The sequence below is a fragment of the Lithobates pipiens genome, unplaced genomic scaffold (genome assembly GCF_037356315.1).
Source record: "Lithobates pipiens isolate NorthernLeopardFrog02 unplaced genomic scaffold, aLitPip1_a1.2 Scaffold_3, whole genome shotgun sequence".
NCBI lineage: Eukaryota > Metazoa > Chordata > Amphibia > Anura > Ranidae > Lithobates > Lithobates pipiens.
This window is the reverse complement of record NW_027507790.1, coordinates 79,470,174-79,484,939: the sequence shown is the minus strand read 5'-3', so window position 1 is coordinate 79,484,939 and position 14,766 is coordinate 79,470,174. Positions and strand designations below refer to the sequence as shown.

Sequence of the window (14,766 nt, the reverse complement as noted above, 5' to 3'; positions counted from 1 at the left end):
GTCTGATCCACCTGGAAATGGTGGCCGACGAAACCGCCATGCCTCTCTTGGGACCAGCCACCGAAACGAACAGCGAGTCTGACTTCCGAAAGGGAGCAGTGGCAGGCAAATCCACCTTCAGAAGCCAAACCACGTCCAGAGCGTGAAGGGCCACTACCTTAGGGTGCTTCGGCTTAGGACACATGGTAATAAAATGTCCTCATTAATATGAAAAGCAGAGACCACTTACGGTAGAAAAGATGGTTGCCGACGCAACACCACCTTATCCTTGTGGATAACCAGATAGGGCGACTTGCAGGACAAGGCCGTCAGTTCAGAAACCCTCCTGGCTGATGTAATGGCCACTAGAAGACCACTTTCTGGGAAAGAGTCAACAGGGGAATCTCCCTATTTTCAAATGGCGTTTTTTTAAGGGCCGATAACACCAGGTTCAAATTCCATGGGGGTAACGGTGGACGCACCGGAGGGACTACATGTCGTACCCCCTGAACAAAGGTACTCACTAATGAGTGAGACGCCAGAGGTTGCAGAAAAAAAAAAAAAAAAAAAAAAAGAAGACAGCCAAGGCTGAAATTTGCCCCTTAATGGTGCTTAATGCCAATTTCTGCTCTACTCCTTGCTGAAGAAACAGCAGGATCCTGGATATAGAAAAGGAGCGCAGATGCCATCCTTTCTCCTCACACATGGAGATGTAGGCCTTCCAGGTACGCTGGTATATCTTCCAAGAAGAAAATTTAGTGCTCTCAACATAGTTGGGATCATCGAGTCTGACAGACCCCGGTTCAACACCTGGCTCTCAATAGCCATGCCGTTAAAGCCAGCGATTGTAAAGCAGGATGGAGAATCGGACCTTGAGACAGAAGGTCCTCTCGCAACTTGGAGTCTTTCGTCGAGCAGAGGCCCTGAGCCGACTGAACCCCCATCACTCCACCCCAGCCAGATAGGCTGGCGTCCATTGTGATCACTGTCCACTTCATAGGTCGAAACAATTTCCCGGACCCGAACGATTTCCACGTTGCCGCAGCAATGCCAAAACTGGAGCCAATACCTTGGTAAAGACTCGGGGAGCTGATGCCAGACCAAAAGGAAGAGCCACAAACTGGTAGTGGGCTTCCCCGACTGCAAATCGCAGAAACTTTTGATGCCGACGGCATATGGGTATGTGCAGGTACGCATCCTGGATGTCCAAGGAGTCCCTTTGATGGAGCGCAGCGACTACTGAGCGAACTGATTCCATTCTGAACCTCTGCACTTTTACAAAGTGATTGAAGGCTTTTAGGTCCAAGATTGGACGCACCCCTTGCTTCTTGGGAACTACAAACAGATGAGTAGAATCCCTGGAAATATTACGAAAACAACCACTCTGCGACTCAGCAGGTCCCTTACTGCCCCCAAGAGGGCCTCCCGGCTAGCTGAGGATAAGGGTATGCTGGAGGGGAAAAATCTGTTTGGCGGCCAAGAGAGAAACTCCATCTTGTAGCCTGAGGAAATCAGATCGCAGCCCCATTGGTTGGACAGCCGAGAGGACCACTGGGCTGCAAACTCCCGAAGGCGACACCCCACCCGAGATATGGGTGGGGGCAAACCTTCATGCAGTAGCACTTTTATTCGCAGGCTTGTTTGCAGTTCCAGGGACGTTTTTGTCCATCCGCGGTCGTCCTGTCGGGCTGGGGACGTTTTGTCGAAGCTCCGGGCGGACAAAAAAAGCCGTTTGTGAGTGGAAAAAGAGGGCCATTGCCTATGGCGTGGCTCCTTAGCCTTCCTGGCCTGTGGGAGTAAGGTACTCTTACCACAGGTGGCATTTTTAATAATGTCATTCAAAGAGGCTCCAAAGATCGCGTCGCCAAGGAAGGGAAGATCTGTCAGGGCTTTTTGGATGCCTGGTCAGCAGCCCATCATTTTAGCCGAATCACGCACCGCAGCTGACACTGAAGCCCTGGATAACAGAGGCAGAGTATCCAGGGCTGCTTTACAGATGTACTTAAGGCCTTGCACTAGTTGGTCTGCTAGTTCTATGCAGACAGGAGAAGCCTGTTGCTCCCCCAATTGGCGGTGCAAAAGCTTTGCCCACTCAGTGTCTGCGACACAAGTGCGGATGCCAGTACTGGTCGCACGGCTGACCCCCACAACCGTAAACAAGGAATGAGCCACTGCCTCGGCCTTCCTGTCCCTGGGATCCTTGAATTCAGGAGTGGTTCGGGATCGTGGTTACTTTATTTAACCTGGATAATGGGGGTCCACGACCGGAGGAGCTGACCATTTTTTGAGAAGGCTCTCCTCAAAAGGGTAACAAACCGCCATGTATTTGGGGAACCATAAGGTCCGTTGCGGGCGACCCCATGTAAATGAACTTGTCAAAATAAGTCAGATACGGGAACACCTTAGGTGAATGTGCTGGCTTGTGGGACCCAAAAACCGCTTCATCGGCAGAGGGATCTGCTGGCTTCTGAATCTTCAAGGTATCACACACAGCTGTGATAAGTGCTTCAACAAGCACTTTGTTGCGCACGCACCCGGACGGGGACTCATCCTCACTGTTCGAACGGTCCTGGTCAGCGTCATCTGACAAGACAGAGCAGGGGTCACCAGCCTCAGTAGAACCCGAATCTGCGTCAGAGCTCTCCCCAGAGGACGGGGGGGGGGGGGGCAGGGGCCGCTTTACTGCGCCCTTCTCGCCCACGCACCGCCTCCATCTTAGCAACAACGAATGGAGGACTGCCATCAGGGTGTCCATGGGCACTGCGCAGTCTGCAGGTGACCCGGTAGCAACTGCCTGGATTTCGGGGGAAGAAACACCAGTTTCTGAAGCCCTGCTGACCCCACCCGGTCTGCCACCCAAAGGGGACTTAGGACAGTGACAGTCCCACCTTCCTTACTGCCGCTGGCTGAGGGGCTCTTTCTTGTCGGAAACACCACCCTGAAGAGTTCTGCGTTATCCAGCAAGTAGTGCCTGTAGTCCATGTTGGCTCCCAGGTGCAGAGGAACAATGCTTTGTCGGTAGCAGCAGCTGCAAATGGCGCCAAAACCACTCTGAAGTGTGCTCAGGCTTCAATAAAATGGCCGCCCAGCGACCAGCACATAAAACACAGGGAAAATGGCTGTGAGAGCACAGGAGCACATGCTGCCGCTAGAGAACACTAAAAAATGTGTTCAGGCTTCAAGTAAATGGCCGCCGGTGTCCTGAATAGGAGATCACCAGGAAAATGGCCACTGAAGCCCAGCAGAGCATGCTGCTTTTGCCCACACCTAAAATGGCCACAAAGCAGCTCCATGAGGTACAGGGAGAAAACTATGGCAGTGAACACAGCGCTGTACAGGGCATAAGCAAAACCTCACAGACATCTTCCAGGGGCATGAAGAACAGGACCCAGGACACAGCTAGCCAGCGCACCCCCCCCCCCTCCAGGTGAGAGCCCCTGCATAGACACACACTGCTCAGCAGCCACATGCAGCATCCCCCCCAGAGAGGGGGGGAGGGAAGATAGGGGCAGAGGAGAGAAGAGAGGGAGGTGAGGGATCCGAAATCGACCTCCCAGGGAATTCCCAGCTGCTAATCCCCACGGAGGCAGGGAGAGCTGTACTTACCAGTCCAGATGAGCTGAGGAAACATTCCATCACAGACCCACTCTCCCATCAGACATCAGTAGCCCGGTCATATGTATTCCCCAGAGCATAAAAGATCACCGACCAGTCCCATTTCCCTGCTCCAAGCGGACATTAAAATCCTTGCTAAGGTACTGTCGCTGAGATTGAACAAAATCATCCTCTCTCTAATACATGTCGACCAGGCGGCATTTATGCCGGGTCGTAATACATCCTTAAACTTACGCAAGTTGTTTATTAACCTGAAAGCCGCGCATAGGGAGGCAAGATCTCTGGTAGTGGTAACCTTTGACACGGCAAAAGCCTTTGACTCCGTGGAGTGGGGGTACTTATGGAAATGTCTCGAGGGGTATGGCTTTGGCCCTAAATTTATTAAATGGATGCAACTTTTATACCAGTCCCCAGAGTGTAAAGAAAATAGACAGACTATATACATCTACATATTGAACCCCTTATATCCTGTGTGAAAACTAAGCTCAGGATTTGGGCTCACCTGCCACTGGGGGTATGGGGGCGCATAAACTTAATTAAGATGATCTTACTTCCCAAAATTTTATATGTGTTATGGCACTCCCCAACTTACCTGCCTTTGAAATATTTTAAAACTCTAGAAGCCCTCCTTAAACCGTTTGTATGGGGTCCTAACAGACACAAACTGGCGTGGCAGGTACTTAAAAACCCAACTGACCTGGGAGGTATGGCGTTGCCGGATTTTAACTTATATTATATCGCGTCCCAGTTATCCCAATTGTATCACATAGACAAGACAGACAGAGAGCGGTTCCTCCAGTTAATGCACCCCAAGTGGGCCATATGCACGAAAGATTCACTATATGCGATAATAGGCTCCGGAAATTCTGGCTTGCGGAGTGGGGAGAAAGCCTTATTGAGACAATACAGGCGTATATGGGGATTCCCCAATATAATGATTTCACCCCATTATGGCACAACAGGACCCTACTAGAGTCCTGGCGAATCCTGGACGTGGATTGCATTGCATTTAGTGGTGCATGGGACCCTAAAAACCTTTCACGCAGTCAAGGAGGAATACAATCTTCCTGCCCACATGTTCTACAGATAGTTACAAGTCAAACATGCAATCCAAAACCAATTTCTCCCGTCCCCTCCTCAGCCTCCTCCAAATGTAATCATGGCAATAGTCAAAAATACAGACCCTCAAAAACTAATATCATCATTCTTTAAATATGCTCTCCACTCCTGTCAGAACTAAACTAGCGTATAGCCTTAAGCCTCGCTGGGAAAGGGCTGTGGGACCCATAGAGGACGAGGAAGCCTTGGAACTTTGTAAGGAGGTTTGGCTAAAGCTCTCGGACAGACTGACCCAAACCTATATCATCCATCAGGCATACCTTACGCCTCTTAGGGTAGCCAGATACAGAAACTCTCAGTCCACTCTGTGCCAAATGTGTGGGAGGGTGACGGGCACATTCATCCACCTCTTATGGTCATGCTCCAAAATACAGGGACTTTGGACACAGATAGTGAGATTCCTTCAAGACAATATGGGCTCTCCAGCCACACTTGACCCAAAAATGTGCCTCCTAGGACTCCTGCCAGACTCGACTGACAGGTACACAAAGGTATTTCTGCATGAGACGCTATTCATAGCGCGTAAGGTAATAGCTAGGAAACGGATGAGGACTTGCCCCCCGAACTTAGCAGACTGTGGAAGGCCGAAATAAACAATACCCTCCCATATAAAAAATGTATATACACCAATAGAGGATGTCCTGAGATATACTATAAAATTTGGGACAGGTGGCTGCAAGAGTCAGACACTTGCTCATAACTTGACCCTCGCACGACGCACGGGTTGGTCAATGACATGTGGATCACCAAGCCCATGAGTAACAAAGCGAGTCACAAAATACTGAAACCATGTACTTATTTATTCCATGTATTCCATGGATACGCCATGGTGTGATGATAAAGACCTGAGATGTGGACACTACTGTTGTTTGAAGTTATGTATGATATGTACTATACCTGAAAATGTACACTGTAGCATGTATGCACTGTAAACAAAATAAAACCTGTTGATTTAAAAAAAAAAAAAAAAAAAGCTCACCGACCACCTCTGGAGCTGAGGTTTCGTCGTGGCCTGCCGAGCACATACCTGCGGCCTGCACACAATCGATGGCGGACTGGGGAGATTGCAAGGATAAGAGTATCCAGCTGGCTGTTGATAGAAGATCACAGGATCAATCATGTTGCACAAAAAGTCACGCTTCTGCATAAAAGGGCATGGACCGATGGGCCCGCAGGGTTCCTAGGTCCTTCTCCTTCACTATGAAGAATAAAACTGATGCCTGCATGGCAGGGTGGAGGGTTGTTGCCCAAGGGACCGCCCTCTGGGTGGAAGTAAGAGTTTTGATTGTTGTATTACAACTAATGCCTAGTATCTCCTAGTAATAGGGCAGAACAACCCAATGGTTATGAGAGGCGCTGTGTCAGTCGGGTGAATATAAGAGAAAAAAGGTTTTGCCTTTAGCAATACTTTAAAAGCACATCAAAAGTTCTTAAAGTATAAACTGCACCCCAATCTGTAAATAAAATTAAGGGCCTTTGGAAAAAAAGATACTTGTACTTACTACAGCTTGTGGCAAAGTAGTTGGACACAACCATTTGTCAAGGAGAAGGTCTCGAATTTTGCTCATACTCAAGTTGTTCACTTCAGCTATTTGCTTTGCTGCGGTATGTATGTCTGGAGAAATAAAAAAAATGTTCTTAAGTTTAAGAAAATAATTTGTGATGCATTTCAAATGTTTATGCTACTCAAGAAAGATTTTTACAAAGTGCTCCTTTTAAAATCTTGCATAGTAAAAATCTAAAGAGAATTCATTACTTAGAAACATGTATAAATAACACTAATTCACAATGACTGAAAACATAAAAAAATTTATTGTACAAATACAGATCCCAGATATTTAAAGCGGAGGTCCACCCTAAAGTGGAGCTTCTGCTCATTGGAACCCCCCCCCCCCCCCCCTCCGGCACCACAATTGGCACCTTTCAGGGGGGAGGGGGGTGCAGGTACCTGTACAGTACAGGTATCTGCACCCACTTCTGGCGTAGATTCTGCAGAAGCTACGCCCCTTTCTGCAGAATCTACGCCCCTTTCCGAAGGTCCCCCGCTGCCTGCTGGGAAACACACCAATCCCAGAGACAGCGGGGACCATCCTTATTGTGCAGCACGACTCACGCAGTAGGGAACCGGGAAATGAAGCCGCAAGGCTCCACTTCCTGATTCCCATACCCAAGATGGCGACGGCAGCACCCGAGAAACGATCGAGAGATCGGCTTCGGGTGCCGACATCGCGGGCGCGCTGGGCGGGTAAGTGTCATTATTTTAAAAGTCAGCAGCTGCAGTATTTGTAACTGCTGGCTTTAAAAAAAAAAAAAAAAAAAAAAAAAAAAAAAAAAAAAGGACTCCCGCTTTAAAGATTGCCATCAACCATATTTGCAAGGACTTATTGCTCACCAAGGATTGTTTCACACTAAGCACTTTTCACACTAAAAAACTTTTTAATTAAAAAAAAAAAAAAAATGCTATTTCCTCCAAAAATTTTTTTTATAATTTTCCAATGCACAAACATTATGTCTTTTGTTCAGCACAATTATTATACATAATACTCACGTAGGTGACAGCCAGAAATCTCTAGTCAATTATAAAGACTGCTACAACGTAGCAATATAGTAGATCTTTTGTGGTATCAATATATCATTTGCTATTATACAGATTTGAAGAGAATGAGCTGTATGGTATAGGTCCAGTAGGGTGGTACGTTAAAGAAGGAGATGTGCTCTACAGTGCTACACACGTATCAATTGAATTCAGCCAACAGTCCCAGACATTGTTTTATTTTGCAGAGCACCCTCTATTATTGTTGACAAATTTTTTATAGGGCAATGTGCTATTAACGTCAGTTTTCCAGTCAGATAATCTAGGTGCGCACTGATTAAATTTTTAAATATTTTATATATAATTTTTTTGAATAATTGCACAAACATTGTATGTATAATATGATTTAAACACCTTGTGACCACATCACAGAATTTTAAGCACAAATCATATACAAGATTACAAAAATGTCTTTATTTGTTGAGATAGCGCTGGTTATACATATACACTAATATATATATAATACTACGTATATAATGATATCTACTCTTAAGCGGGGCATTAAAGTGGAACTTCCGTTTTAAGGCCTCCTCCCTGGCTCCTGTTCATGAAATTGAGCTTTTGGGAAGGGGGAGTAGGTGCCTACTCCCACTTCCATTCTGGTAGCCTTAGGTGATCGGAAGCAGACGTTCTCCCTGCGAATTCTGTGAAGCCGCAAGCTGTCACAGCCGGGTGCCCCTAATTGGGTAGGACACGGGGAGAACACAGCTTGGGTGAGTGCACCGCTGGATCATGGGACAGGTGAGTGCTGTTTATTATAAGTAAGCAGCTACAGATTTTGTTGCTGCTGATTTTTAATGAACAAAAATATGACTGGAACTCTGCTTTAGGTAGAAAAGTTTTAATATGGATACTTGATTAGTCAGACCTGGATAATCTCTGCCTGTTGGATTTCGTATCCTTTCTTCCACACTGCTGTGCTCATATAGCAAAACTATGAGATTGGCCGGTTTACCAATCTGTTTCAAAAAATCAGGTGTATTTAGTTTGTGCGTTATCAAAACATTTTCTGTGGCTGACCGCTGGTATTGCACAGTGAGCTTCTTTATTAGCACTTCCGCTCTTTCATGAGCCTCCACCTTAAAGGTTACAAAAAAGAAAAGAAAGAAAGAAAAAAAGATATATATATATATAAACTGATTCACAAACAATCTTTAAAAAGCAGTATGGTTACCATTTGTCATTGATTTTGTTTGTTTTTTGTTAATATGCTCAGTTTTTTAGTTGTAACCATAATCTTGAATTTGCCTTATTTGCTGTCTGCTACAAATTATTGCATTGCTGCCATGTGTTACTGTAGCTTAAACTAAATAAATGTAAACTGTTAATAAAATATAATACCAGTACTTCATTTGTTCATATGTTTCCTTGCATATCTATCGGATCAAAAAAATTATTAACCCAGGCAGGTAATTTTTCCTGCAGATGGGACAACATTTTTGAAGCCAAATTTTAGCCTGAAAATGCAAGTTCAAAATAATTTTTAAAACACACAAAAAAAACAGCTTTTGCAATATTCACATTCAATCCAGATTCAATCTTCTGACTGTAGAGTGAAAAGAGTAAAAGTAAAAGTAATTCAGCAATGAGTTAATCTCCTGTCACTCTGCTGTCTCTCCCCATAAGCATGTTCTGGGCCAGCAAGCCATCAAATTCAGGTATTTACAATAATTACTGGAGTTTAAATAATAGGATTTTTGTACTCAACGTAAAACCCTTTTCTCTGAAGTTCATTGACGGACATAGCAGCTCTTCTTGACCTCAGGGTTATATTGCCCCTTTAGGAGAGGACTAGGCAGAAAGCGTTAAACAGCAAAACTTGCACAGTACTGCCCAGGGGCCGGTCTTACTGGCTATAACCCCTCACACTGCATCCAGCAGCTCAGTTTGTCAAAAGCAGTACATACATAAATAGGAGGGGTGGGTGCTGTGTCCGTCAATTAACGTCAGAGAAAAGGATTTTACGGTGAGTACAAAAATTCTATTTATTCTATTGTTCATTGACGGACACAGCAGCTCTTCTTGACCTTGGGGACATCCCCAAGCAATGTCAAAGAAACGAGGGGTGGGAATAGCCAACAAAACTCCATCCATAACAACCAGAACTCCTCAATGGAGGAGTTGAAACCTTAAACAGCCGTCTGCAATACCTTGCGGCCGAAGCAAGCATCCGAACATGCGCTCACATCAACCTTGTAAAATTTAGTGAAAGTGTGTACAGACGACCAGGTCGCCGCCTTACACACCTGGGAAACGGACGCTTGATGTCGGAAAGCCCAAGAGGCATCAATTGCCCTGGTAGAATGTGCCGTGACAGGAAAGGGAGGCGCCCGTCCCCTTATGGCATAAGCCTGAACTGCAATCTGTCTGAACCACCAAGAGATGGTGACCGATGAGACCGCCAGTCCCTTCTTCGGACCAGTCACTGATACAAGCAGCGAGTCCGACCTCCGAAATGGAGCTGTAGCAGACAGATACACCCGCAGAGCCCAGACCACGTCCAAGGAATGCAAAGCCACCTCTTTGGGATGTGATGGCTGAGGACCTAAGGACGGAAGCACAATGTCCTCATTTAGATGAAAGGCTGAAACAACCTTTGGAAGAAACGAAGGCTGCGAACGCAGCACTGCCTTATCCTTGTGGAGGATCAAGTAGGGAGACTTGCAAGACAAGGCTGCAAACTCAGAAACCCTCCTGGCAGATGTAATAGCCACTAGAAAGACTACTTTCTGAGAGAGTGTCAATAAGGGAATCTCCCTAATGTTTTCAAACGGCGGTTTCTGAAGCACCGAGAGCACCAGATTCAAATCCCGCGGGGATAGCGGTGGTCGAACCGGAGGGGCCACATGTTGAACCCCCTGAACAAACGTACTCACCAATGAAAGAGTCGCCAAGGGTCGCTGCAAAAACAGCAGGATCCTGGAAACTGAATATGTACGTGGACGCCACCCATCTCCTCACACATGGAGATGTACGATTATAAATCTTCAGAGAAGATGACTTTCGTGCCCTGAACATGGTGGATATTACCGAATCCGACAGACCTCGGTCCCTTAGCACCTGGCTTTCAACAGCCATGCCATTAAAGCCAGTGACGGTAAAGCAGGATGAAGTATTGGACCTTGCGACAAAAGCTCCTCTTGGGCCGCTCTGCCCACCGCAGGATGTGAGCGACCTCCAGTGCTGCAGCCAAGCTCCTTGTTATTCCTTGATGGCTGACATATGCCACTGCTGTGGCATTTTCCGACTGGATCCTGACCGGACGTCCCTGCAGCCTCTGTGACCATGTGGAGAGGGGCCGTCTGATTGCCCAAAGTTCTAGCACATTGATCGGCAGGTGGGATTATTCCTGGGACCACCGACCCTGGGCTGACTGTATGCCCCAGACTCCCCCAAACCGGTCAGGCTGGCGTCCGTTGTGATCACCCTTGAATGAAGAGGAAGGAATGACTTCCCGGACCGAAGAGCCGGCGACCTCAGCCACCAGAGCAGGGAATCCGAGACTAGTTGGCTCACTCGGATTTGACAATCCATGGACAATGGAGATTTGTCCCGTCTTGAAAGGATCTCCATTTGGAAGACTTGAGTGTGGAATTGAGCATACGGTACCGCCTCGAAAGTATGTACCATGAGACCCAGGACTTGCATGCAAAAACGCGACGACCACCTGCGGGACACCAACAACTTCACTGCAGCTTGAAGAGTCTGCAGCTTGTCCGAAGGAAGAAAGAGTCTCGCCTCTGACGAGTCCAAAAGAAGCGTTGAGTCAGCACCAACACGACTTCTGTAGGTTCCGTAATCAACCAGACTCCCGAAGAGTTTGCATGGTGATTGCTACATCCTCCCTTAATTCTGAGGCGGAAGCTGCCCTCAGAAGGAGGTCGTCCAGGTAACCCACCATTGCGATCCCTCACTGCCTTAGCAAAGCCAAAATTGGGGCAAGCACCTTGGTGAAGACCCTAGCTGTCGATGCCAGGCCAAGGAGGAGAGCTACAAATTGGTAGTGCTCATCTCCTGATCGCAAATCGCAGAAACTTCTAATGCTTGATGCATATGGGGACATGCAAGTATGCGTCCTTGATGTCCAGGGATGCCAGAAAATTCCCCTGGAGTGCAGCGACCACTGAGTGAACGGATTCCATTGTGAACCTTTGCAGTCCCAAAGAAGGAAGGGGTCTGTCCGGTCCTGGACCGCAAGGCCCTCAACAGATTTGTGAAAGTACAAACAGTAGAATCCCTTTTAGGCATCGGTAAAGGTACTATCACCCCTTGCAGCAGCAGGTCCTGTACTGCCCCAAAGAGGGCCTCCCGATGAGCCAGAAGAAGTTGGTTGGAGGGAAAGAAAAACTATCTTGTACCCTGAAGAAACCAGTTTGCAGACCCACTGGTCGGAAAGTAGGGAGGTCCACCGGACTGCAAACTCCCAAAGACGACCCTCCACCTGAGAGGCGGGCGGGGGCAAACATTCATGCGATAACAAATTTTCTCGCAGGCTTGTTTGGCTTGCGAAACCAGGTACGATTTTGTCTCTCAGCAAGCACCTTGTCGGACTGGTAAAGCTTACCTACCGACCCGGGCAGACGAAAATAGTTAGGTACCTGGTAACTCTTTTTCTAAGAAGTCTTCCAGGGCAGCATCCGAGAGATAGGCTCCTCCTATCTGAAACAGGAAACACATTAGTCCACCATTATAAATTTCACAGTCTTACCTGTGTGCCTCAGTTGTATTAAAGCACTGAAAGAAATGTCAGTAAGCTTAAAGCTCCCCCGTTGTACCTGGAATTTGTCGTTTCAAGGGTGGGAACTAGTGCTGCCCTGGAAGACTTCTTAGAAAAAGAGTTACCAGGTATCTAACTATTTTCTCAAATAGTCTTCCAGGGCAGCATCCGAGAGGATGTATCAAGCAATACTTACTAGGGTGGGGATAGAGACTGGAGCACCTTGCGACCAAATGCCTGGTCTTGGTAGGACAGCTAGTCTATACAAAATAGTGCCTTGCGAAGGTACTGAAGCTCGACCATGTCGCTGCCCTGCAGATCTGCTCTTGAGTTGTCCCCACTTTCTCTGCATCCGGGGTTGTCCAAGCTCTGGTTGTGTGTGCTCTGATCCCGTCAGGAGGGATGAGGTTTTGTGCCTCGTAGGTCGTCTGTATGGCCATTCTTATCCATCTGCTGATATAATTTTAGAAGCCTGCTTTGTTGACTCCTGCATAGAGGACAAAGAGGTTGTTCTTTGCCAGTCCTTCGTTCTTTCGAGGTATGTCACGAGTGTGTTTCTTACATCTAGTTTGTTGTAAGCGTCTCTTTTTTTGCTTTCCAAACTTTTTGGAAGGAAAGGGATGATGATATTTTGTGTTATGTGGAATGTTGAAGAGACCTTGGGTAGGAAAGCTGGGTCTGGTGAGAGAATTATTTTGTCTAAATGTATAAGGCAGTATGGTTCCATCATAGACAGGGTTTGGATTTCGCTCACTCTTCTGGCCGATACTAGGGCTACCAGAAGTGACGTTTTTAGTGTGAGGTTTTTGTCTGAGCTGTCTTCAATCGATTTGAATGGAGGGGAGAGAAATCCTATGAGTATCGTGGACATGTTTCAAGTTGTAGTTCTATTTATTTTAGCCGGTCTAGCTCTTTTGAGTGACATTAGGAATCGCTTTATCAGCGGATCCTCTGCAACTCTGGTATCCATTAACGAGGAGAGTGCTGCCACTTGTAGCTTCAGCGTGCCTAGGGAGATATTTTTGTCTGCCCCATCTTGCAGGAATTCCAGAATTGTTGAGATTATCCCTCTGTTGGAAATTGGTTTGTTTCTGATCCAGGAGACAAACCTTTTTCCTCACTTTCTCCTTTATTGCCATAGTCACTGGCTTTCTGCTGTCTAGGATGGTATTGATCATCTTATCTGACAGTCCTTTATTCTTATCCTTTCAATTACCAAGCTGAGATCTTCAGGATTCTGTGGTTCGGATGGTTGACTGGGCCCTGTGATAAAAGATCTGGCCGGTCAGTCAATGTCAGATGAGGTTGGATGCTGAGGTTCATCAAGTGGCTGAACCATGCCCTTTGGGGCCAATGCGGTGCTATTAGTAACACTGTTACTCTCTCTGTCTTTATTTTTTGGATCACTCTTGGTATTATGGCAGTTGGAGGGAATGCATAACACAGTTCCCATCTCCAGTTTTGGCTGAAGGCATCTACTGTTACCATCTGTGGGATCTAGTGAGAAGAATGTTGGTGATTTTGCATTCGCTTTGGAGGTGAACAGATCTACCTTGGCTATTCCCCACATTCAAGTGATTTGTGCGAAGACCGATTGGTTCAGTGACCTCTCCGTCTTCCGGCTCAGGAAGTCCGCCGGTCTATTGTCAGTCTTTCAGGTCAATGCCTGATATAGACCTTATGTTTGGTTTGGTTCTGCCCATAGCAGAATTGTTTCAGTCAGCCTCATCAAGCTTTGGTACTTTGTCCCTCCCTGTTTAGGTATGCCACAGTCGTGGCATTGTCCGATTGTATTCTTACGTCTCTCCCGTGTATTGCTGGTTTGAATGCTTCCAATGCTTCCTCCACAGCGTTCAGATCTCATGTTCGAGGAGGCTTGGGACCATCTGGAACTCCATTTTCCCTGTGTGCAAAAGGTCCACCATGTGTGCCCCTCATCCTAGGGTGCTGGCATTGGTGGTGATCCTGACTGGGAAGGATTGAGCCCATTTGCGCTCTTCGATGTATCAAACTGGATGGAGCCACTATTGGAATGTTTGTTTGACCGTCGTCGGAACAGGAATGGACTTGTCTAGGGATGAGTGGCTGCCATCCCACTGGGACAGAATGTAATTCTGTAGTAGTCTCATATGGATCTGCACCCATGTGATGGCTGGTATTGAAGCCGTCATCAGCCCTAGTACTGCCATTCCCTGTCTGATTGTAACGGCATTGGTCCCTCTTAGAGGTTACGGCTTGCGTTATGTTTGCGCTCTTTTTTCTTCTGTTAGGAAGATCTTGGTTAGTCTGGAGTCTAGTACATAACCTACATATTCCACTCTCTGGCTTGGGATCATCTGTGATTTTCTGCATTCACTATCCACCCCAGGTTTTGCAGGTAGGACATACTTGTGCGCAGGTTGACTCTAGGATCTCTACTGAGTCTGCAAAGAACAGTAGATCGTCTAGGTATGGTATGATACAAATGCCTTGTTGTCTTAGACCTTTTAGAGCTTCTGCCATTATCTTTGAGAAGATTCTGGGTGCCAAAGAGATGCTGTATATTGCAGGTGCAGAGTGGTTGCTGGCCCTTGTAGGTCTATTGTTGCCATAAAGGACTCCTGAGGTAGGATGTTTGACTGAATAAATTGACTCCGTTCTGAATTTTTGGTATTTTATTCCCCTGTTGAGTGGTTTGAGGTTCAGTATGAGCCTTGGCTTGCCCGACAGTTTTTTTCTTTGCAAAAATTTGGGAATAAAACCC

General features: G+C 46.8%; 1 protein-coding gene across 3 annotated transcripts in view; it reads right to left on the bottom strand.

Annotated features, from left to right (window-relative positions):
• KNTC1 (kinetochore associated 1) overlaps positions 1-14,766 on the bottom strand; it is a 389,498-nt gene that overhangs the window by 98,950 nt on the left and 275,782 nt on the right. For all 3 annotated transcript variants that reach the window (XM_077461857.1, XM_077461860.1, XM_077461858.1), the window contains exons 50-51: positions 8,175-8,385; positions 6,216-6,328 (exon numbers count right to left, since the gene is read on the bottom strand). In XM_077461857.1, the coding sequence (XP_077317983.1) occupies positions 6,216-6,328; positions 8,175-8,385 (324 nt within the window). The remainder of the gene's footprint in view (positions 1-6,215; positions 6,329-8,174; positions 8,386-14,766) is intronic.